Source organism: Lissotriton vulgaris, chromosome 6 (assembly GCF_964263255.1).
Source record: "Lissotriton vulgaris chromosome 6, aLisVul1.2, whole genome shotgun sequence".
Classification (NCBI taxonomy): domain Eukaryota; kingdom Metazoa; phylum Chordata; class Amphibia; order Caudata; family Salamandridae; genus Lissotriton; species Lissotriton vulgaris.
In genome coordinates, this window is record NC_141694.1 from 73,034,195 (window position 1) to 73,059,536 (window position 25,342).

At 51.2% G+C, this 25,342-nt stretch overlaps 1 protein-coding gene across 1 annotated transcript in view; it reads right to left on the reverse strand.

The window, feature by feature from the left end:
• The window catches only part of LOC147706810 (calpain-1 catalytic subunit-like), a 581,687-nt gene that overhangs the window by 43,188 nt on the left and 513,157 nt on the right, over positions 1-25,342 (reverse strand). The window contains exons 14-16 of the mRNA XM_086925938.1: positions 24,055-24,120; positions 21,606-21,663; positions 20,627-20,691 (exon numbers count right to left, since the gene is read on the reverse strand). Coding sequence (XP_086782064.1) covers positions 20,627-20,691; positions 21,606-21,663; positions 24,055-24,120 — 189 coding nt within the window. The remainder of the gene's footprint in view (positions 1-20,626; positions 20,692-21,605; positions 21,664-24,054; positions 24,121-25,342) is intronic.

Consider the following 25,342-nt stretch of genomic DNA (forward strand, 5'->3'; position numbering starts at 1 on the left):
CGTTGCGAATGTAGTGTTCAATAAGTGAGTAGGGGGGAGCTGTGGGTGGAGATGGGCCTCTGCTTTACTGTGGGGGAGAAGGGTGGTCACTTTTAACTTCCCGTCCGCTCTGAAATCTTCACTGGTTTTACATTTTGTTGTTACTCAAATCACAGTGGAGTGGATGCTAGACCATGTTATGGGAGGGCAGTGTACGAGAAGAAACCCAGAAATGGAGCGGCATTGAGGAAGCTCGCAACACCCACTGCTAGCAAATAACACCATTACGGTCCCAGAAAGGTTAAGTCAGGCCCGGTCCAAGGCGGTTTCCCTATTTAGTTTTGCTGCAAATTGCAAATGTTTGCATCAAGCGAGTTCGAGGCAGCTAACGCACAGGGTGTGCAAGTTTCAGTTTAGCCACTAGATGGCGCAGGTTTGTCACGTACGAGGTTCACTTACTCTTTAATGTAGGATCGTCGGCGATGCAAACTAAGGAAGGACGTTCAAAGAACAGCTCTTACGTTACATTTACGGTGTCTTTATCTGGGGGATTAATGTAACTCTTGCACTTGTCCAAAAAAGGACGTGTTTCTGACAGTAAACCCGGCAATCATATTCCTCCAGTTCGGTGCCAGTCCCATGTTTTTCTATGAGCACGTGTGACATTTCAGTGTCCTTAGCGTATTACTGACTGACACTTAATCAAAAGTATATAAATTCAGTTGTTTCCATGTAATCAGACCCCCCAGGATATAGCGCGATGGATTAGCGTTTGTAAAAATACCGCGATTTCTACAAAAGTGCCGATTTCGCGGGCATTTTTGTAAAAATCGCGGCATTTTTTCAAAAGTGCCGATTTCGCGGCAAATCGCGAAATCCTGGAGGGTCTGATTAGAACTCTTTATCAATGGGTTAAGAGAAAGAATGTAATGTGCAAAGAAGCATAAGTAGATAAAACAGGTGAGAATGCAAGAGTTACAAAGGAAAACCGTAACAGAAAATAATAGTAGGAATCTGTTGCTGCAATTAAACTCCTTTTAATCCCCTAGCTGTGGTTCGTTCGCAGATGCATTTTGGAGGAATTGATAAAGACAATGCCAATCGAAATGACATAGGCAAGACCTACTGGCTTTGCCAATGCTTGTTTAATATATATTCCTAATGGTAATCATTTGTTATTGTCAATACAAGAGCCGTTCGTGCACGGGTTACTGGGGGCGAATGTTTGCATTATTCCGCATTCCGCCCATCACTTGTTTCTTTTGCTTTTGTCGCGGGCATGCCCAGACGTGGGTCCCGGGCTCACTGCGCCACTGGATTCCAGCTAGCCTGGCTGATATGGGGTGATGTCCCGAAACCGGTCCCAGGATGCTGGTTTCCGGTCCAGAGAGGACCTGGCTTGGCAGTTCGGGCTGGACTGTTTCCACAAGGAACAGGGTCAAGACTGATCTGCATATGGCTGGGTCTGAACTGGGGTGGTGTGGTGAGCAAAGGAATGATGGATTAAACCCAGATCCTTGTGACTTGGGGTGAATGTTAGCATTGTTCAGCATTCCACCCATCTTTTGTTTGTTTTGCATTTATGCATTTGAAACACGCTTATAGAATTGTGAAAATGTTTTTGAGGATGTGATTTCTGCTTACAAAATATTTGCAGTGCCACCATTTGAAATGTTGGTTCTGAATGTAATTAGGAAGATGCATGCTGAATATTAGTGGCTTGTATTCATACGGCATCACATGGGCTGTCTGGTGCACAAAAAACTTTTTTTTTTTATTTTGTTTTGGAGTTTATCAATCGGAAAGGTATCAAACCTAGGTTTGGCCTAATCTGATCTTTATGAACAAGTTACTTACCTTCGGTAACGATATATCTGTAAGAAACAGTAGTTAGTGTTAGATTCCTTACCTTAGAATATCCCCAGGCGTCAGTCTGGATCCGGAAACTTTTGCGTAGCAGTACCCCTGCGCGTCGGTAGGCGTCGTCTGCAGGCGTCCCCTGCGGCTCCGCGTCCGTCGTCGTGCACCGTGATGACGTCGCTGGAGTATATAGACGCCGCCTCCGCGCGCTGACGTCAGTTCTTTGTACACAGCTTTTCCGCGCCAGAACACGCAGAGCCATGTGAGAACCAACACTGGTGCCATTTGAAACTAGGGCCCTGAAAGGGATGTCCTTAGGTATCAGCTCGCAGAACGGGGAGGATGGGTGGGGCGGTAAGGAATCTAATACTAACTACTGTTTCTTACAGATATATCGTTACCGAAGGTAAGTAACTTGTTCATCTGAAAGAAACAGGTTAGTATTAGATTCCTTACCTTAGAATAGATACCCCAGCAATACCAACCCCGGTGGTGGGTCTGCGAACCAATACAATCCTACACCAGAAAGTCCTGGAGGACAGAACGGCCAAAAAAGCCATCCCTCCGGACTTGACTGTCCAGGCAGTAGTGCCTCGCAAAAGTGTGCAGCGAGGCACACGTAGCCGCCTGGCAAATGTCCCGCAAAGGGACTCCCCGGCCCAGGCCAGTAGTAGCCGCCGTGGCCCGAGTGGAATGGGCCCTCAGCCCAACAGGAGGCTCCTTCCGAGCCAAAGAGTAGCTTGCTTTGATGCACAGAACGACCCACCGAGAGATGGTCCGTTTATGAACCGCCCGTCCCTTCTTCGCACCCACGTAGCCAACAAACAGTTGGTCATCCACCCGGAACTGGCGTGTGCGATCCATATAAAATGAAAGCGCACGTTTTGGGTCCAGACGATGGAGCCGCTCTTCATCCTTTGAAGGATGCGGAGGCGGGAAGAAGGAGGGGAGGGTGATGGACTGCCCGATGTGAAAAGCAGAGACAACTTTGGGCAGGAAAGAAGGTCTAGTTCTCAAAACCACCTTGTCTGGATGAATGGACAGGAAAGGAGGTTTGACAGAAAGAGCCTGGAGCTCACTCACTCTCCTGGCAGAGGTGATGGCAACCAGGAAGGCCGTCTTTAAAGTCAGGAGACGGAGAGGACAGGAATGAAGTGGCTCAAAGGGAGCACACATCAAGAAGGTTAGAACCAGGTTCAAGTCCCACTGAGGCATCACAAACGGAACAGGAGGATACATGTGTGTGATGCCCTTCAAGAACATTGTTACAATAGGGGACTTGAACAAAGAAGGTTGATCAGGCAGCCTCAGAAAGGCCGAAAGGTAGCCCTTGATAGTGCCCAGAGCAGAGCCCTGCTGGGCAAGAGAGAGAAGATAGAGGAGAACCTCGGAAAGAGGGGCAGAAAGAGGGTCCACAGCCTTTGCTGTGCACCATCCCACAAATCTGTTCCACCGGCAGGCGTATACCGACTTTGTGGAGGGACGCCTGGCTGCCAGAATCACATCACAGACTTCAGGAGGCAAGTCAAATGGCCTCAACTGCCGCCACTCAATCTCCACGCATGGAGGTGGAGGCTGGACAGGTTCGGGTGGAGGACCGTCCCCTGCTGCTGCGACAGAAGGTCCTCCTGAAGGGGCAGGCGGACCGGGGGACTGACTGACATGCTGAGTAGCTCGGGATACCAGTACCTTCGAGCCCAGTCCGGAGCCACAAGGATGACTTGGGCCCGGTCGCGCCTGATCTTCTTCAGCACTCTGGGCAGAAGTGGTATAGGCGGAAAGGCGTATAACAGACCGCAACTCCACTCGCGCCGAAAGGCGTCGCCGTGCGAGTGCCGTCTTGGAAACTCCAACGCGCAGAACTGACGACATTGCGCGTTCTCTTCTGTGGCGAATAGATCTATTCAAGGCTCTCCCCATTGCAGAAAGAGGCCTTGCGCCACGTCCGAGCTCAGACGCCATTCGTGATCCATCGAGCACCGACGGCTGAGTTCGTCCGCCCTGGCGTTCAGAGAACCTGCCAGGTGTTGAACCGTCAGAGTCACGCCCTGACGTTCCAGCCATTGCCAGAGGCGCAGAGCCTCTTGGCAAAGGGTCCACGACCCCACCCTGCCCTGCTTGTTGCAGTACCACATGGCGGTGGTATTGTCCGTGAACACCTGCACCACACTCCCGCTGACAAAGGGGAGGAATGCTTTCAGTGCCAAACGAATCGCCCGTAGCTCCAACAGGTTTATATGGAGCCGGGACTCCGCCGGAGACCAGATGACTCTGATCTCCGCCTCTCCCAAGTGGCCTCCCCAGCCCTGGAGGGACGCGTCAGTCACAACAACGTGCTCCGGTTGGGGAAGGGAGAGGGATCTGCCTCTGGCCCAATCGCGGTCCATAAGCCACCACTGCAGTTGTCTTGCAGTGCCCTCCGAGATCAAGACATGGTCGGACAAGTTGCCCTGATGCTGGGCCCACTGAAACTTCAGGTCCCACTGCAGAGCCCGCATCCGCCATCGGGCGTGATGCACCAGAAGGATGCAGGAAGCCATCAGCCCCAGTAGCCGCAGCGTCAACCTGACCGAAACCCGGGATAACGGCTGAAAGATGGGAATCAAAGCCTGTATATCCTGGACTTGCCGTTCCGGAGGATAGACCCGAAACTGCGCCGAGTCGAAAACCGCTCCGATGAAAAGGAGCTTTTGAGAGGGACACAGGTGTGATTTCGGCACATTGATGGAGAACCCCAGCTCGTGCAGGAGGTCTGCCGTCATCTGAAGGTGGTGGACGACTGTCTGGGGTGAGCCCGCCTTCAACAACCAGTCGTCTAGATAGGGGAAGACTGAAACCCCTAATCTGCGCAGATGGGCTGCGACCACCGCCATCACCTTTGTGAACACCCGTGGGGCGCTGGTAAGGCCGAAGGGGAGCACGATAAACTGAAAGTGCTCTTGGCCTACCGTGAACCACAGGTAACGCCGGTGGGCCGGCAGGACGGGGATGTGAAAATACGTATCCTGCAAGTCCAACGCTACCATCCAGTCTTGCGGGTCTAGAGCATCCAAGACCTGAGCTAATGTCAACATTTTGAACTTCTCCTTCCGGAGGAAGCCGTTGACGTTCCTTAGGTCCAAGATAGGACGTAGGCCCCCTTTGTCCTTCTTGGGTACCAGAAAGTAGTGGGAATAGCAACCACATCCTACTTCTGGCCCAGGAACTCTCCCCCGACACACGGTGGTTCTGCGGTGGCATGGCTGGAGGAGTGGTCTCGAAGGGGAGGGAGTAGCCCCCTCGGACGAGCTGCAGCACCCACCTGTCCGATGTTATTGTGCGCCAGTGGGAGAGGTGATGGTGAACCCTGCCACCCACCGGCGTCACATGGGCCTGAAAGCACGGACTAGGAGGATTTAGTGGCGGATGCTGCGGGGGGAGGTGTGGTCTGACATCGCCGCTGTCCCCGACCGCCACCACGGCGGTTTCCACGGCTGCCACCGCGTTGATAAGTCTGTTGCGGCGCGTGGCTGGCAGCACGTGTGGGACCGCCCCTTCCTTGGCCACGAAAGGAGGGAACCAAACCCGTTTGCTGGCGCTGGGTCGAGAGACCCAAGTACTTGCCCGTGACCCTGGAGTCCTTGAAGCGCTCCAGCGCGTGGTCCGCTTTGTCGCCAAACAGGCGACTGCCATCAAACGGCATGTCCATCAATGCATTCTGGACATCTGCCGAGAAGTTGGCGGATCTCAGCCAGGCGTGGCGACGAATCGCCACCGTCGTGGACATCGCTCTGCCCAGTGAGTCGGTCGTCTCAAGACCACACCTGATGGAGTATCTTGCTGCGTCTCGGCCTTCAATCATAGCCTTGCCGAGCTTAGCCCGTACCTCCGCCCAAGAGGCATGCGGTGTTGCAAGACCGCAGTCCCAGACTCAGGGACGAGAAGACCTTCTTACCATATTGGTCGTACCTCTTAGATTCCCGGTCGGGCGGGGCCGACGGGAATGTGGTCTGGGAAGTCGAGGCCTGGATCACCAGGCTCTCAGGGGTGGGATGGGTGGACAAGAACTTGGGGTCATCCGTTCACGGACGGTGGCGTCTGGCCACGTTCCTATCAACAGGCGAACCTGAAGCGGGCCTGGACCACGTGCCCAAAAGAACGTCAGTTAAGGCCTCGTTGAACGGCAGCAGTGGCTCCTGTGGGCATGACTGCGGTTTGAGGACCTCAGTGAGGACGTTAGTCCTCACGGCCGCGACGGGGAGCTCAAGGTTTAAGGCCTTGGCAGCCCTCATCAACACCACTGAATAAGCTGTCCCCTCCTCCGAAGCCACGGTAGGAGGCGAGACAAAGCCAGCGTTGGGGGAGTCATCCAGACCACTGGCGTCACCCAAGTCACCCGTCCAGTCCACATTGTACTGACACTCGCGGGTCAGAGGGTCCTCAGACCCCTCCCACTCCTCTCAGTATTCCACATCCTCACCATATTCGGAATCAACAATGTAGACCGGCTCCCCGGGGTCCACAGGCCCCATCGGCGTCGGACTCGGCGTCGGGCGATGCCGGTTCGACTCCGCGTCCGGAGTCGGAGATGGAATGGGGGCGGCGCCGGCAGGAGCCGATGCCGGAGAACTGGCGCCGCGCGGGGGCGGCGCCAGGGGCAGAGGCCGGTTGACCCACCGGCATCGACCCTGAAGGCCCCTGCGGCGCCGGGGCCGGAGCCGTCGGCGGCGCCGGGGCCGGAGCACCCGGCGGCGTCGAGGCAGGAGCACCCGAACCGCCAGGGCCCTCTGATGGGGCCACAGGGCCCGAAGGCGCCGTAGGCCCCGTCGGAGGAGACAGTGCCCTCATGGCCATGAGGAACTCCTCGATCTCCTCGGGCGTCGCGCCTTGCCCAGGGACCGCAGGGTATGGAGCAGGCCACGCTGGTGGCTCACGCGGAGCCGCGAGGGGTGGGGCCACCCAAACCCCCGGCCGCATCGCGCGAGCGTCGGGGGGGGGGATTCGGGGGTACGATGACGATGCCCCGACTTCTTGTGTTTCCTGCCTGAGGAACCAGAGGAATGGTGACGACTCCCGGAGCGCTCGTGACGGCTCCGCGACCACTCACTCGATCGCTCCCTTGACCTCCGGCCGGACCGGGACCGCTCTCGACGCGGGGCCGACACCCGGGGCTCGAGCAGCTTGCGGGACCGCTCCCGCCTAGCTTTATTCGTCAAGGCCCGGCAATCGACGCAGGCGTCCCCGTCGTGGTCGGGGCCCAGGCACCGGAGGCAGAGTCGGTGATGGTCCGTGACCGACATCGTGCGATCAGTCGTCACAGTTCTTAAAACCAGGCATCCTACTGGCACCGTAAGAAGAATCAAGGATTCAAGAAAAAATTTGGTCGAAAGACCGGAGTACTGCACTTCTCGGATCTACGCTAACTGGCGCGGAAAAAAGAAGAACTGACGTCAGCGCGCGGAGGCGGCGTCTATATACTACAGCGACGTCATCACGGCGCACGACGCTGACGACGGACGCGGAGCCGCAGGGGACGCCTGCAGACGACGCCTACCGACGCGCAGGGGTACTGCTACGCAAAAGTTTCCGGATCCAGACTGACGCCTGGGGATATTCTAAGGTAAGGAATCTAATACTAACCTGTTTCTTTCAGATGCATTTTTTAATGAGCATGCACAGTCCGGAGACAAATTAAATGAGCTCACACTGGCTTCTAGGACGCAGATGCAGGAGATTTATGTCAAACGTGCCAGCCAAGTAGCTAGAAGGAAGGGGTGTATCTGGTGATGGCCGTCCTGTTAAAAAACAAACATTGACAAAACTAAATCGCTTCCGTGTATGCAAGAGCATTTTGGCTTTTGTCATTTTTTATTTTTTTTTAAGGGGAAGAGAGGTTCAAGCAACTTGAGACGGGGCGGGAGGCGACACTGATATTCTTTTGAGACAACACTATGCAGTGGGCGTCCGAACCACGGCTCAACATACATCAGCATGTGCAGCTGTGCACCATCGGCGGTGAGCACTGCACATCCACAAAGCACCACAGCATGGAAGGTATGCAACAACTAACAAACATAAGGCAGCACATAAGTATGTCTTGGTCCACAACGTAGTATGCCACCCACCCACAAGCACTGTCCAGCTTGAAGACATGGAGGCAAATCGGTGCACAGCACACAACTTGCATACCCTGTGACGCATCGCTTTGGCATAAGCCCAGGAGTACAACTCAGCTCAGGGTGACATTCATGTGGATGCCAGTGCATGCTGTATCTCGGACTTTGAATGCCCGGCAAATCTGACGAGATAAGAATAAGATTTACAGGGCTTTTTATTACAGAATACGAGTTTGTGGAAGAATACTGTAAACATGGCTTTCTCATGGGGAGGGACAAACTCGAGCTGGAGAGCCTAAAGCAAATAAATCCAGCAAATTGAAACCCAGAAAACATGAGTTGCAAACCACAAAGCCAATGGCAAGCGATAAGCAGAATGCATTTTCATGTCAACTTTCTGAAATGCCCCCAAGATGTCTTCTGTATACCACACAGCTGTGCTGTCTGGTAGGTTGCGACCTCAATTTAAGCTCTGGACCAACAAAGACCGCATGCTGTGTGTTATTAGTTACTGCTGCCGCCTCCCTGCTTTTGAGAGCTTCACACAATGAACGAGTTACTTACCTTCGGTAACGATGTATCTGGTAGAGACATAGTCTAGTCGCAGATTGCTTAACTTAGAATATCCCCAGGCGTCAGACTGGATCCGGAAAACTTTCCGCAGAAGCACCTCTGTGCGCCGGGGTGGCGCCGCACAGTTATGCCCTGACGTCGTCCACGGACGGGACGGCGTCAGTGCAGCCATATATGCCCCTCCCGGCGCGCTGACGTCAGTTTTCGTCAGAGAAACTTTTCTGTGCCACAGCGCGGAGACATCACCAAAAAACAGTTTGAATATGGGAACAGTGTGCAAAAAGGATGAAAAGACATGGAAAGGTGAAAAACAGCACCATAAAGGAAAGTGCCAGGCACTGTATATTGCAAACTAGTAAAGAGAAAGAGCACAGCACCGATCTGAGAAGCAACCCCGCAAAAGTGAAGGCCAACCACCCTTGGAGGTAAATGAAGGTGTAACAACATCATGGCAAACAGAAAGTCCGCAACCTTAATGTACAACTGTGAAGGGCAACAAGTCCGGAACACAGGAGCTAGGACAATTGACCACAAGACGTCACCAGAAAGAGACATTGTATCCCCAATAAGAGGCCTATAAAATGTGGCAGAGCTAATAGACTTCAACCAATGGAACACAGAGGTGGTAAGAGACCCCAAGGTGATAGAGAAGAAGAGGGCGGGATGGGAAAAAACACGAATAGAACCCACTCTGTACAACCCAGAGCATAGGGTTGGAAAGGATACTTGACACATGAGCATACCGTCCAATTACAAGACTGGGCGGAGTAGAGCTATGAAAACCGAATGAAGCATCAGCATCCTGTGTTGGAGTGAAGTGAAAGCATCATCCTGCAGAAGGATCAAGTCACCCGGAGGGAGGCTAGCGTAGAAAGCCCAACCTAAAAAGGTCCTTGCAGAACGGGGAGGACGGGCGGGCGTTAAGGAATCTGCGGCTAGACTATGTCTCTACCAGATACATCGTTAACAAAGGTAAGTGACTCGTTCATCTGATAGAGACGTCTAGCCGCAGATTCCTTAACTTACAATAGACACCAATGCCATACCCATAGAGGAGGCGGGTCTGTGACTGAACCCCAATAAGTTGCTGAGGCAACATAGCCATCAACAAGGTGATGACCCACAGTGGGGACCGCAAACCAGCGCAACCACACCAGACTATGAAGCTCAGAAAGAGCGAAAAACATTGGGAGGCAAAGGTACCACAAACAGTCAAAGAACAGCATGAAAACCCCTGTATGTATACCGGGTGAGAGAAAGAAAACATACGCTAGATATGTATGTGTGAAAGGGAAAGTTCATGACTTCGCAAGAAGTGGAACTGAACCCAGGGACTGATGGATCCGCAGGATTTGGTGTGCTGTCTGTAAGTAAAACACAGAGAGAAGTCCACCAGTAGGACAGAATCAACACATACCAGTCCAGTATGCACAACAGTGGAAAAAGCACAGTTGAATCCTATACCAGCCAAATCTATACGACAGTTTTGGCAGGATGCCGATCCATGAACAGAAAGTGCCAGTAGTAGTAGAAACAGAAGACAAGGCATTGGAGAGTCACTCTGTTGTGAGGGATGTGAAAGGGCTGACGGCAACCATCAGAAGCACCTAAAACAGGACTACAGTAAGAATGATAGTCAAGTGGAATACTGGACGAAACAGGAGCATACTGTGCGGACGGTAGAACCACACGAAGTAGAACAATAACCCTCCTGTAGGGTTGCGTGAGCAGCCCAGAAGCGAGAGACGCAATAGCAAGAAGGCAACCGGCAAAAAGGGCACCAAGCAAGCTGGACATCCACATAAGAGCCCTTAGGCGAGAAGACCGGGTCAATGAACTTGGACATCGAATGAAGGAACGTTGACAGCAAGATTTTGCTGTGTAACAGCACAGCAGATATAGAGGCGAAGAAAAATGCAGAGAAATGAAGCGTAACACAGAGGATGCGGAAAGTACCAACAGTCATGAGGAAGCAGAAGTGGACAGAACAATGTCCAGACTAGTAAGCCACATTAGCCCCTCATCCGGGAGGAGCAACAGTCCCCCTCAAGATAGAGGAGGAGACAGAGCTAGACATGACAGTCGGAAACAGACAGGACCAACCGAATGGTCCAAGGACTCAAGAAGCGAGTATCCTAAAGAGAACACTCCCCTTGAGAGTGGTACAGCAGAAATCCAAGCAGAAGTGTGTGAAACACCTGTGCGAAAAGCAGCAGGGAATGTGTAAAAATTCCTGTTGGGAAAGTGCCCCGAAAACGAGGGCACAAGGCAAGGTACAGTAGAGAGGTACAGGGCGAAGCCGCCACATTCAAAGACAAGCCCAGTAAGGGCTGAATACGATTTTTTTTTTTTACCCCAACCCTTGAAGGGGAGGGGAGAACTAGCACCACAGAAGTGGGAGAAACAACGAAAACAACCTTTGATAGCAATTATACCAGGGACATTCCCAGGTTGCGCCAACACTTAGAAGCGTACCACACAATGGTTGTATCTTGGTGCAAAAAGAGGTTAGGGCGTCAGTGGTGAGAACTGCACCTGAACTGAACAGAACAAGGGCCTTAAGATCGTGACTGGCAAAAGAAGAGCAGACATCAAGGGCAAGAGGATCACAGCGACGCTGAAAAATGACCCCGTGAACACAGGCGAGGCAGAAGCCATACGGTAAGGAACCCATACACTAGCTTCAGTTGCCATCCGGGGATGTGACCTCAAAGGGGGACTCGGGCTGGGCGCCGTCTGACGTCGACCCAACTGCAACATGTGGGGAACAGGGCGTCGAGCCCGGCGCCGCCTCGCACATCGACGCAGGACGCCGCTCAGGGCTATTCGGAGACTGACGGGGTGGGCTAGACTGACAACTGGGAGGACCCACTGGGCCGTGTCCCGTCGGCATCGAATCAGCTCCGGAACCGGAGTCGATGTACACAGAGCTTAAATTAATGGGGCGGGGGGGGGGGGGGGAGTGAGGAGAACCTGGTGCTCAAAACACGCTAGTGAAAAGTGAGGGATGTGAACTCCGTGTTTTATAACACAAACAAATGATTCAGGGTTGGCCTTTGCGTTTAACCTTCCTCCCCACCCAACCCGCTATACGAGCACGCACCTCTGTGAGAAACTCCTCGGAGAAACTGGAACAAAATCACCTCCGACCAACTCCACACATCACTCAACCAAAACCCTCCCACCCTCTCATTGGACCCCAACCAAGCGGCCACCAACTTCAAGCAATGGATCACCCACAGCGCTGACGAATTAGCACCCCTGAAAAAGCACCAGATCAATTCAGGCAGCAAAAAGGCTCCCTGGTTCAATGATGACCATAAAAAATCCAAGAAGCTATGCCGCACCCTAGAGAAAACATGGAGAAAAAACCCAAACACCAACAACATGGCCACCCTCAAGGCGGCCACCCGCAAACACCACCAACTGATTCGATCCACCAAGAAATCAGCTTTCAAGGATCGTCTCGAGAACAACGCCCACAACAGCAAGGAACTTTTCAACATCGTCAAAGAATTCACCAACCCCGCCGCAGCATCTAACGACATCACTCCCTCCCAAGACCTCTGCGATGCGTTATCCTCCTTCTTCTACAACAAAACTGCCGACATTCACAACAGCTTCGAGAACACTCCCTGCGAACAACCCTCCCCACCCCCCTCAGATCCTACACCGCCAACTAACAACCTCAGCGCCTGGAACCCAATCACCACCGAAGACACCATCCGCCTAATGAACTCAATCCACTCTGGCTTGCCAACCGACCCCTGCCCCCACCACATCTTCAACAAAGCTGACTCCATCATCGCACCCCATCTCCGTGATGTCATCAACTGCTCGTTCAACTCTGCCACCTTCCCAGAAAGCTGGAAACACGCCGAACTCAGCGCCTTCTTGAAGAAACCCATAGCAGACCCCTCTGAACTTAAAAACTACCGACCCATATCCCTCCTCCCCTTCCCCGCCAAAGTCATTGAGAAAGCAGTTAACAGCCAGCTCGCCGCCTTCCTTGAATCCAACAACTCCCTCGACCCCTCACAGTCCGGCTTCCGAGCCAAACACAGCACCGAAACCGCCCTCATCGCAGCTACAGACGACATCCGAACACTACTGGACAACGGAGAAACAGTGGCCCTCATCCTACTCGACCTCTCCGCCGCCTTCGACACAGTCTGCCACAGCACCCTTATATAACGCCTCAGCAACATCAGCATACAAGGAAAAGCCTTGGACTCGATCATCTCATTCCTCGCCGGGAGAACTCAAAGAGTCCGACTTCCCCCATTCAACTCAGAGGCCACTGAAGTCATCTGTGGAGTACCACAAGGATCATCACTCAGTCCCACCCTCTTCAACGTTTACATGAGTCCACTCGCCTCCATCGCGCGTCAACACAACCGTAACATCATCTCTTACGCCGACGACACCCAGTTAATCTCCCGGTTCAGCACCCTATATTAAAGATAGTCAGCCTTAACACTCGTTCGCTCCATCGCCATCATCTGGAGGTCTACAGCATGCTTCAGGACAATGACATCGATGTTCTGACTCTTTCAGAGACCTGGACGGGTGAGAACTCGATGCCGGATATCATCGCCGCCCTCCCAAGCGGATATGATGTAATGTGGCACAACCGCCCTGGTAGCTCACGGGGAGGAGGGGTAGCTATCTTCTATAGGAAGACCCTGTTAGTGGAGAAGCTGCTATCAGAGACAATTGACCTGACTGATTTGCTGGGGGTAAAGGTCACGGTGCACAATATGTGCTGGGTGATCTTGTCAGTCTACCGTCCACCCAACTCAACTCCACTCTTCTATGACCTATTCTGCCCCATTATATCTGACTTATGTTCGAGATATATGAAAATTCTGGTAACTGAAGATTTTAATTTACATTGGGATAAACCCAACTGGGACCTGCCCACGCGCCAGCTGGACACCCTAATGTCTGCGGTGGGTTTTAAACAAATTGTGGATGTCCCCACACACGAAAAAGGCCACACTCTTGACCTTGTGTGGACCACAGATGCTAGTCTAACCCTTAAAGAGGTAGCCCCTTGCATCTGGTCTGATCACCACCTGATATCTTGTGAGGCCCGCTTTAAAAGCGGTACTACCAGCGGTCCGCCTGGTACCAGGAAAACCCGGAAATGGGCCGAGGTTGATCTAGCATCCCTGACTAAGGTGCTCCCGGTAACATCCCAGGTCGCTGATCTGCGACGCAGCCTGGACCGTGAATACTCTGATCTAACCAGGAGCGTGACCCAGGCCATTGATCAAATAGCGCCGGTAAGAACGCAGCAAATAAAGCGATCCGGTAAAGGGGCTCCCTGGTTTACGCCAGCCTTAAGGGAAACAAAAAGAAAGCTTAGAGCCCTGGAAAGAGTGTGGAGGAAAACCAAGCAGGATACTGACAGGAAACTCTATAAAGCCTCCCTTCATCAATATAAAAACCTCATGACCCAAGCTAAAGCGGACCACTTTGAGTCCCGCCTAAGTAAGGCAGCGAATATTCAGAAAGAGACCTTTAAAATACTGGCAGAGTTGAGCAAAAAAACAGATAACTCCAAGGCCCCTATTGACTGTAACACCTTTCAGGCTTACTTTTTGGAGAAGGTGAAGATCATCATTCAGGAGATAAAGAACAGGGTGGTATTGGGGACTGCTATAACATCAGCACCTGAGATCATGACCGACTGCTCCCTTGAAAAGTTTCCAGAGTTGGATCTATTGATTCTAGAACAGCTGATGAGTAAAATAAAATCTGGCTCCCCAGCTGATCCATGCCCACCTGAGATCTTCCGTGTTGCGCGCCCCTTGTTGGAGGAATGTATCATCTCCCTCCTCAATAGATCATTAGATACGGGGTACCTACCGGTTGAGCTTAAGGAGGCACGTGTAAGACCTCTACTGAAAAAGTCTGGATCGGATCCTGCGGTGTTAAAAAATTACAGACCTATCTCCCAGCTGCCTTTTCTCTCAAAAGTTCTTGAGCAGCATGTATTAAAGTCCCTGTCCCTCTATCTGGAAACTCATTATCTACTCCATGAGAGACAGGCAGGTTTCCGAGCTCATCACAGCACCGAGTTGGTGATGCTCTCGGTGTTGGATGATCTAAGAGGCATGGCTGACTGCAAGAAACCGAGCGCCCTGATTTTGCTGGACTTATCAGCGGCGTTCGATACTGTCAGCCATGCCTTGCTTTTGGAAAGATTGAAGGACTTTGGGATTAAGGGCTTGGCCTTTCAATGGTTGCAATCATTCCTTACAGGAAGGACCCAAAAGATACAACTGGGGGATGAAACATCTGAGATAGGGATTTTAGAGTGCGGGGTGCCACAGGGGTCCGCCCTGTCCCCGCTTCTATTTAATCTCTACCTGCAACCATTGATTGCTTCTTTGGCCACCATGGGCTGTAAAGTCTTTAATTACGCGGACGACACGCAACTGCTGTTAAGTGTCGATGACACTGTGGCGGCACAACTCCAAGCTCAGAACATCTTGTGGTTCACAGTGCAATGGATGACGGATAACCTGTTAAAAATTAACCCTGATAAGACTGAGGTACTAGTGATTCCATCCACTGCCTCACCTTGGTGTGATCTCTACTGGCCCACAGAGTTAGGCCCTGCTCCAAAACCAAGCCTGTTTGTAAAGAGCTTGGGGATCAAGCTGGATGATGATCTGTCAATGGCCCCTCAGATCTCCGCGGTTGTGGGAAGTTGCACAAACATCATTCGGCAACTGCGGAAGTTAATTCCTGTCCTCTCACAACCCATGATGCGATCAATAGTAGCGGCCACCATCATCTCCAGAATTGATTACGGTAATGCCCTTTACCCTGGCTTACCTAAAACTCTGACCAGTAGGCTTCAGGTCATAATGAATGACGCTGCCCGGTTGATCTTCAGGCTACCGAGGAGATCTAAAGCCACTCCCCTACTACAAAGTTTGCACTGGCTCCCCATTAAAGAAAGAGTGGAATTTAAGAACTTATGCACGGCCCATAGGGCAATCTATTGCAAAGCCCCAACCTACATCAAAGATCGTCTGCAACTTTATTGCCCTATGAGAACACTTCGATCTTCAGACTCCCAATTACTGGTCTGCCCTCGCTACAGGTTAGTGACCAAGGGAGGGAGAGCCTTTTCAGTGCAAGTTCCTCAGCTATGGAACAGGTTGCCGGAGGTGCTGCGCCGGGAAGGGAATCTATTACGATTTAGGAAGAGTCTAAAAACATTTCTGTTCCGCAAAAGCATGAGCACAGTATAATCTGCTATGACCTCAGCTTTCATCTTGCTAAGTTATTGTCTGTTACCATCTTTCCAGGCGCTTAGAGACCTGCAGGTGATTAGGCGCGATATAAAAACTCACTAACAATAACAATAACAATAATCCTTTCCCTCAACAAAGACCCTAACACCGCCAAAACCAATCTTCACGAAGGCATGAAAGAAGTAGCCGAATGGATGAAACATAGACGCCTAAAACTCAACTCAGACAAAACGGAGGTGCTCATCCTAGGATCCTCCCCCTCTGCCTGGGACGACTCTTGGTGGCCTTCCGCTCTGGGCACAGCACCCACACCTACAGACCACGCACGCAACCTGGGCTTCATCCTAGACTCCTCTCTCTCGATGTCCAGACAAGTCAACGCAGTCTCATCCTCCTGCTTCAACGTACTTCGTATTCTCAAAAAGATCTTCCGTTGGATCCCCCTCGAAACAAGAAAGACTGTCACCCACGCACTGGTCACAAGTCGACTGGATTATGGTAACACACTATACGCCGGAATCACAGCAAAATTACAGAAAAAACTCCAACGCATCCATAACGCATCAGCGAGACTCATATTGGACATCCCTCGCCAAGATCACATCACCGGACACCTAAAAGACCTCCACTGGCTTCCCGTCAACGAGAGAATTACATTCCGTCTTCTCACCCACGCACACAAGGCCCTCTACAAACTAGGACCCGAATGCCTCAACACTCGACTGTCCTTCTACACACCCACCCGCCAACTTAGATCGTCCAATCAAGCCCTCGCCGCAGTCCCGCGCATCCGAAAATCCACCATGGGTGGCAGATCCTTCTCCTTCCTGGCGGCCAAGACCTGGAACTCACTCCCCACTCACCTCCGCCTTACTCAAAACCCACATCTCCTTCAGAAAAGAACTTAAAACCTGGCTATTCGACAAAAATTGAACCCCCCTTCCCCAAGCGCCTTGAGACCCTCTGGGTGAGTAGTGCGCTATATAAATCCCTGAACTTGAACTTGCACTTGAGCCACGCCCCTCCAGGGGAGCGGCTGGGCGGCTCGTGGGATCGGTGGCCTCCTGGCTTCTGTGTGCCGTCCGCTTTCGGTCCGACCTCCTCCTCGGTTCTCTCTCGATTCTCCTCCTCACCGGGATTGGCTTCTGGTGTTTCCGCGTCCACGCCTGCCGCCGGTGCTAGTCTCGCCTCTCCTGAAGCCGCCGTCTCTCTTGGCACTTCTCCGAATCTCCGGCGCTTCTCTCCTCCTCCGTAGTCGATGCGTCTCGCCTTTCTCCTCCTGATAGAGAAGTCTCCAGCACCTCGCCCTCTTCCCACGTCTCATTGCTGTCTTCCCACTTGCTCCACGCCGCACCTCTCTTTCTGCTGACCGCTCCTCCGGTGTATAGACACACCTGTACCTGTTCTCCTTCCTCTTTTAGGGTGGAGTCGGGCCCCGCCTCCACAGTCCCGCCGTACCAGTTAAAGGGGCCGCTGTCAGTCTCTTCCTCGTCACAGCTGTAACACTCCTCGAACCGGTTCCACGAGGGAGGAAGCGGGGGCTGTGAAAATAAGAGGGAGGAGTCATAGGTTACTGTCTCGCCTGGGGGCACCAGGGGTACCCCCTTACACGCTCCCGTAAGGACTTTGGTTTCATCCGCTGACAATCGTTGCACTCTATTGAGTCATGGTGCACTCAGAGGCACCACATATGGCGTGCAGGTCCGTTACCGAGAAGACCCGAAAAACAGGTCAAGGAACTGCTGGTTTTCCAGGAACCGCGTTGGGATGCAGAAAAGAAGAAAGCTGACGTCATGTCCGTAGACGACGTCAGGGCGGAGCCGTGCGCCGGTGGCTCCCCCAGCACGCAGAGGTGCTGCTGCAAATAGTTTTCCCAATCCAGTCTGATGCCTGGGGATATTCTAAGTTACGGAATCTGCGGCTAGACGTCTCTATCAGATATGCTGCGTCAGGTCTTGAATTTCTCCCAGTCGGCACTCAGTCTGCTCTCTAGCAAGTGTAGGAAACTAGACTTTTGTTGCAGTTGTCGCCCCACTTTGTGCCCCCTTTAGAACGACTAGGTGCTGGTTTTCAACTCTGAGAGTGCACTGAAGCCTGCTAATCAGGCTCTAGTGCCACTGTTCTTTCCCTACAAAAATTAGCTGTTCAATTGGTACCTCTATAAATCCCTAGTAAACAGGGTCCCTGGTACCTAGAGCATGGGTACTAAAGAGGGTCCCTAAGGGCTGCCGCATGTGTTATGCCACCCTATGGGACCCTGTTGGTCGTTGAAAGAGCTTCATAGCAGAAGTGGAATGTAGGATAAGCCTGCGGTCTGGGTTCTAGATTACTCACAAGCATTCCTGTGAAGGCAGTTACGCGAGGGCTGGCTGAAGAATAGCTTTGCTTCTGTTGTAGGGACTTTCGCTTGCTTAATAAACAGTTCTCAGGGTGGGGGTGAGTTTGTACACTAGTTGCTGTTTTCCCTGCCCTCAGAACGCTCACACTTAGAAGGGGATCCCTTTTATTAAACTTCAACTCATTTTATCGCCATTGGAAGTATGAAAGGCTGAGTCAATCCCATGGATTTGAGCCAGTGACCATGATGTCAAACACAGGAGAGGATGCATAAGTCCACGGAGCCAGCAGACCAGGATGATACTATTCCATTAACATACATTCTGTTCTTCACAGCTAATCTTGACCGTGTTCATCTTTAGATACACCAAGACAGCTCTTTCTCCTGTTCATGCTTCATGGTCACATCTCTTCTCCCTTGAATGTATTTTACATTTGTCCTGTGCTAATTCAAACACTTTGTTAAGCGCCCAGACACCCCACTTGCAGTGATGGCTGATGTTATATCAACAAGCATTTGCAATGCAATAGGTCTCGCATTTACTAGAGTTTGAGCTATTGGCGTTGTAAATGATAAGGCCTTTATTTTATGTGTTCGTTTTTAAAACATAAATAAAAGGCATTGTCATTTACAATGCCAATAGCTTAAACTCTTGCAAACGCGAGACCTATTGCATTGTAAATGCTTGTTTATTTAATTAGCAGTCAAGTCATTAGGGCAACTGTGGAACATACTTTACCATGCAGGCTAATCACATTTACTGCTATATTCAATGTTTCAAGTTTGTCTGTGATTTTTCTAATGTTTTTTATTAGGAATAATGAAGGTGGAGCCGGGTGGTGGCTGGTATGGGGCTGGGAGGTGGCTGGAATGGGGCTGGGAGATGGTGGCTGGTGGCCGGGTGGCGGCTGGTATGGGGCTGGGGGGTGGTGGCTGGTATGGGGCTGAGGGTGGCGGCTGGTATGGGGCTGGGGGTGGTGGTGGTGGCTGGTGGGCGGCTGGTATGGGGCTGGGGGGTGGTGGCTGGTATGGGGCTGGGGGGTGGTGGTGGCCGGGTGGCGGCTGGTATGGGGCTGGTGGTGGCACAGACCCTCCCTGCACAGATGCTCCCTGCACAAACCCCCTGCAGACCTCCCTGCACAGACCCTCCCTGCACAGACCCTCCCTGCACAGACCCCCTGCAGAGACCCTCCCTGCAGAGACCCTCCCCTGCACAGACCTCCATGCACAGATGCTCCCTGCACAAACCCCTCTGCTCAGACCCCCCTTGCACAGACTCCCCCCCCCTTTGCACAGACCCCCCCCTTTGCACAGACCCACCCCCCTGCCCTCCCAGCGCCTCGAAGCGCACTCACCTAGCTCCTGCGTGCGATGCTCCTGTCCAGGGTGTGGCGAAGGCGCCTCTTGGCTGCTCTGTCCCTAGGGTGTGAGGTGGGACCGTCCCGACTTTTAAAGCCGTCCCTTGTGCGGGCCCGAGGGAGCCACGGAGGAGGGGGGGGGGTGAGGTGGGTGTGGTGGGGTGGGGGCTGGGGAGAGGAGGGGCTGGGGCTGAGTAAACATGCTCAGATTCAACGCCTATCATGTCATCCCCTCGGTTTATGTCCGGATGAAGCGCCTCAGGCCTCCAGAGTGTCAGCACCTTGAGCCTGGCCTCTGTGCGCTGCGACATGTCTGTGAGGCTGTGACGTACTTGTTGTCTGTCTGTAACCTGTGATTTATCTTACATGTTACATCCTTTTGTGGCAGTGTTTCTTATACTCAGGACCACTCGACCCTGAGACCCTATTGCTATTTATGCGCTTTATACGTTGTTTTAACTTAACTGGAACTTTGCAATTTTGCTGCTGAAGTATTTTCCACATAATTATGGACTTTCTGCATTTGCCACATACACCACCCCCTGTTGCTTATGCTACAGATTTGAATAAAAGAATAGTGTTTCTAGCTCGAAGGGGTCAAAAGTTACTCCAAATGCACCTAGACGTCTCTCCTCGGTCCCTGCGTAGTTGCTGTCTCACCTTCTGGCTGGCTAAAACCGGAAGTTCAGGAGCGTCACGTCGTGGGGCGGGACTTCCGCCTTTTGCGGGAAGCCCACGGAGTGGCTGGCACAGAGGAGCAGTGGTGACGCGGGGCTCCCAGGCCTGAGGGAAGCCCCGCATGAGGTGATGCAGTGGAGAAAACACCAGGGGAGTGCGGAGCCTGTAGCAGCGCAGCGACGCCGCAAAAGAGCCCGGTGATTGGAGGGGGGATATGTGTGTGTGTGCGCGCGTGTGCGTGTGTATGTGTGGCGGCTGAGGCTTGCAAGGGAGACAGGAGATGAACAGCGTTTGACTGTAAGTCACGTGGGGAACGCGCGCGACCCGATCCTGGCCTGCGGGTGCCCATCTCTTGTCTCCTTGAAAGCAGACTCGACAACTATAGGTCTTGCAGCGACATCGCTTTGCGATGGTCGCAAGTGCGAGACCTAAAAATTACAAATAAATGAAGTAGACACCATGGAAGGATACATCCAGCAAGTTGACCATCTGGCGGCAGGATTCCATGCTGAAGCCATCTGTCTTCAGGTCCTTGTCTAGGGGGCAAAGGTCAGCGTTAGTGCTAGTTCTGCAAACCTTACCTTCATGTCAGCCTGACAGAGTCCATACCTGCGATACGTGGATTGCTAATACTCAAAGAACTGCACAAGAGGAACCAATGGGAAAAACAGGATTAACACAAGCGGCCAAAGGCAGCGGAAGATCTGTAAAATATGTAACCTAGAGGGGAGCGGCACAGGTGTCTGCCGGGAGGAATGGGGCATTCAGGGGGTAGGAAGGGACGGAACACATAGGTTGGATTGAGATGGTCATTGGAATATTGCACTAGTATTGGCCATTGAATAATGGAAACTCATCTTTTAAACATAGATTACAATTCTAACTATGTTCTGTACATTTTAAAATTGCTTATTTGTATTTGCCACACAGGCAAACTCATTTGCTAACCCCTACTTCTGCCACCCAAACGCATGCCTGATTCGGTCCACCCCATCTCCAAGTATCAGATATCCTCTTCTCCATTTCTCTGATGTGTGGAGCTTATCTTCAAATTCAAGCATACAATAGCATGTCCGTAAAGACCTAATGCACACCATCCCCTATCACTACCCCCACATATGCTATTAGCATAACCCCTTCCGTGCCTTGTAATCAAGTCAGATTCCCCTGTGTGCATTCACCCTCCTTGTCACATCACTTTATACCCCTATCATACTCTCCAATTGCAAATATTTGTCACCTAATGCATCTCTGATTCTCTCCACCCTAACCCACCACCATGTGTATATACTGGCTCTTATAAAGCGGAAAGGTGGCCGAGGAGCTAAAGAGCACTGTGCATGTCTAATCCTCCTTGTGCCTGCCCAGATCTGCAACTCGCCCTTCCTGCTGCCCTTCTTCGTGCATCAGGGAGCTGGATCTCAGGACTTCTGTAGGGCTCCATACTTACGTTTGGTCACAACTCTGTTGAGAATGGTCCGGAGTTCAAAGACACTGATCTCCATGTCCTGCGGAAGAATCAGATGATGGTGAGTCTTTCGCTGTTCATTGTTCAGTAGCCCCAGCACCCAAGCACTAGACTTACAGGGTCCTAAAATATTGCACGAGCTCTTCTGAAGCACTGAAATAGTGGTGCTGGGGACTAGGGCCATATGTATCAAGATACCCATTTGCGATTCCCAAATAGCGATATCGCATTTTTTTTGCGATTACTTAAAATTCCTTCATTGTGATTAGCAAATTGCGAATCGCAATTAAGGAATACTTTCCCATTCATTTCTATGGGCCAGGAGGCCCATAGGAATGAATGGGAAGTTATTCTCAATTTGCGATTCGCAATTTGCTAATCACAAATTGAGAATAATTTCAAGGGTGCAGGGGTGTCCAAAGGACACCCTGTTGCACCCCTGAAATATGCATGGGTGCACATATGGCGCACATACATGCCCTAAGGGCATGTATGTGCGTCACATGGCACTTTGAAAAATGCAAAAATGTGAATTTTTCAAGGAATTCGCAACTTACCAAGGTAATTTGCGATTCCTTAAGGGCATTTTGCTAATTTTTTTGGCTACATACAATGCATTTAAGGAATTGCAAATTTTGAGATTCTTTATTTTGCACCACATTTTGCTTAATACATTCCATTTAGCAAATTCGCACCCGCAAAGGCCGAAATTTGCAGAATTTCGGCCTTTGCGAATGCGAATTTGCTGGATGCATATGGCCCTAGATCCCGTGATGTCCCCGACAGATACAAAATTGATGGGACACTTTATTCCACAGTTGCTATATCAGCATACCCAGAAGGGGGTACTGTAACTTATTATGGGTCCCGCAGACACACTACACTAACGAGGCCAAATAACGCTGATCCATGGCTGGGCTGCATGTACTCCCACTCAGATGGGATAAAGCTGGGCTGTTACTATTTCAGCAGGACCAAGGCCGAGATCCACAAGCCTCTTCACTGCAATGGAATAGTAAACAAACAAAATGATGGATGGGAATGCAGTTCAGAGTAAATACAGTTTAATTCAAGCATTCTACCCATCACTTTTGAGGTTTTCTCAGTGAAAGGAAGACAGCAATAGGGGGAATCCCTATGGTACTGCGACCCCTTCCCAGGAGTGAAGATCTTGTCTACAGCAGAACGCAATGCTGAAGGTGATCTGCCCATGAGCCAGTGATCACTTTCAATCAATTCTCACAGACAGAATCTGCTGCTTGATGATCTTACTTTTTAAAAATAGCAAAGTTCTCCTGCCTCCCCTCCCAGACATTGTCTACGTAAAATAGAGGGGTTTCAATCAACAATATTGTGAACAAAAGATCTCTCTTCAAGAGACAGGTTGGTCTAATTGTTAAAAGTTCTACATTTATGCTTGGAACGTCTTTGTTCCAACGTCTCTCAGACCGTGCTCGTAAAATGTGATGTTTCATCCACTTGAGCCAATGCACTGAACTAGGAAAGAAGAGTGTACTGGATCGAGCCGGTGGACTAAAGACCACCCTGCCTCCAGCGGTTCTTTGTTACTACACCATTTGTCCAACATCTCATGCTACATCGCTTAAAAATCCCTTCATCGACACCCTCCTTTTTCTTTTAATTCAGGTTACCCCGCTCGATTTTTAACTAAGTAGCCCTTACATTTCATCGGTTTCATATTAATTCCATCTGATGATGTAATGTCAGAAGACATGGAAGCTATGTGCTGGGGAAGCACCCTGCTTGTAGCAAGGGTAGGCCAGTGAGCCATCTTACCCAATAACTGGTATGGAAGCTGTAAGTCAATATACCCTCTGACTGTGATGGCACCAGTATGTCAATGAACCCACTAACCGTGATGGCAGAAGTGAGTCCATACACCCAATAACCAGGATGGCACTAGAAAAGCATCCAAGTTCCAACACTATCTCACTGCTCTATGAGATGCAGCCGATCAACGCAAAGCTAGGATGTGATCTCCAGGCCTTGACTACACATACTGGTAGGATGCCCACGCCGAAGCCCCATCAGACATGCACCTCAGGAGATTGTTTCCAGTGTCCATATGAGACATAGCTGGAAATACTTCTCAGTCTGACACTTTTGGAATGTTATTTGCTCACAAATCGTCCTAAGCCGCCCGAAGACTACCTCCAATGGCTGATGGGGGGAGGGGCTTGTAAATATGGCAGGTGAAAAGTCTTTCCCATGGGTCTGACTGTCGGTTTCATTACGGACCGTCTAATCAGACATTAACTTGCGTTGAAGTCTCTTCTTCGAAATCGTTGCTGTGCCTCTACTGACAAGCAACTTAGTACCAGCATTGAGAACATGAGCTTGACCAGAAGAAGAGCATCCCCTCCTCCACCTCCAGCCTCATCTGAAGGGTAAGAACTAGTAACCAACCCACCTCTCCAGCCAGCTGTCCAAACATATTCCGAAAGGAATCGTCCACGTCGTCTTCTGAAATGTCATCCTGTGAGAAAATGAAAAAGAAGAAGTGACGTCTCAAACTCACCACTAGCCACAAAGTGCAAATACATCCTTTCTGTTGGTTTGAGAACCTGTGAGCAGGAGCATGCAGTGAGTGCTTCCTGGACTGTGGTGGTATTAATTAACCTTAGATCAATGCCCCTGTAACCATGTACTTTTACATTCACACATCATACTTTCTATAGAATACACTTCTCTAGACATTGATTCATTGTTCAGACAGTGGCACTTTGTTTATATGGTTTCATTTCATGCCCTGCACCTACACCTTGTTTTGTCTTTTAATTATTTTCCTGCCTTGAGATACCACTACCTTTCACTGGAACCCCATGTATAATGTCACTGAATTTCGCTGAACCTTCCTAATATAAAACAAAGCCTCTCATTAGACCCTCCTTTGAAACACTAAGCCCCTCTCCAGACCACTAATGGAATACCGCCGCGCCCCCTTGGGACCACCAATGGAATACCACTGCACCCCATTGGGTCCACCTACGGAATACCACCGCGCCCCTTTGGGACCACCAATGGAATACCACCGCGCCCCTTTGGGACCACCAATGGAATACCACTGCGCCCCTTTGGGACCACCAATAGAATACCACCGCGCCCCTTTGGGACCACCAATGGAATACCACTGCGCCCCTTTGGGACCACCAATGGAATACCACTGCGCCCCTTTGGAACCTTCTATGGAATACCACCTCACCCCTTTGGAACCTCCTATGGAATACCACCGCGCCTCCTTAGAACCTCCTATGCATTTTCACTGCTCCTCTTTGGAACGTCCTATGGAATATCACTGTCTCTTCTTAGAGCCTTCTTTTAAATACCTACTTCTGGACCTCCGATGAAATACCACTGCTCCTTACCCAAAGCTCCCCCTCTGCTTGGACGGAAACGTCTCTCACATGGCGACAGAAGTGCAGCCCTGCCTACGTGTGCCAGCTGCAGTGAGGTCTGCATCCTTGGGAACTATTTTTGGTCATGAGCAAATATGGATGAAGCTTATGTGCCACGACCTGAGACTGTCTAATGAACTGCAGTCTGCTTAGACCGAGACGGGTGCCTAAAGCGTCACCCTCAGAAGGTGAAAGGCTACTGCCCTCATCTGGAGTTAAGTAGCACACACAAGGTGGCAGCATACTGTTTCGTTTGTAAATATTAGAGTGAACAGGTCTGTGTGCCTGTGTCACTAGGGTGGT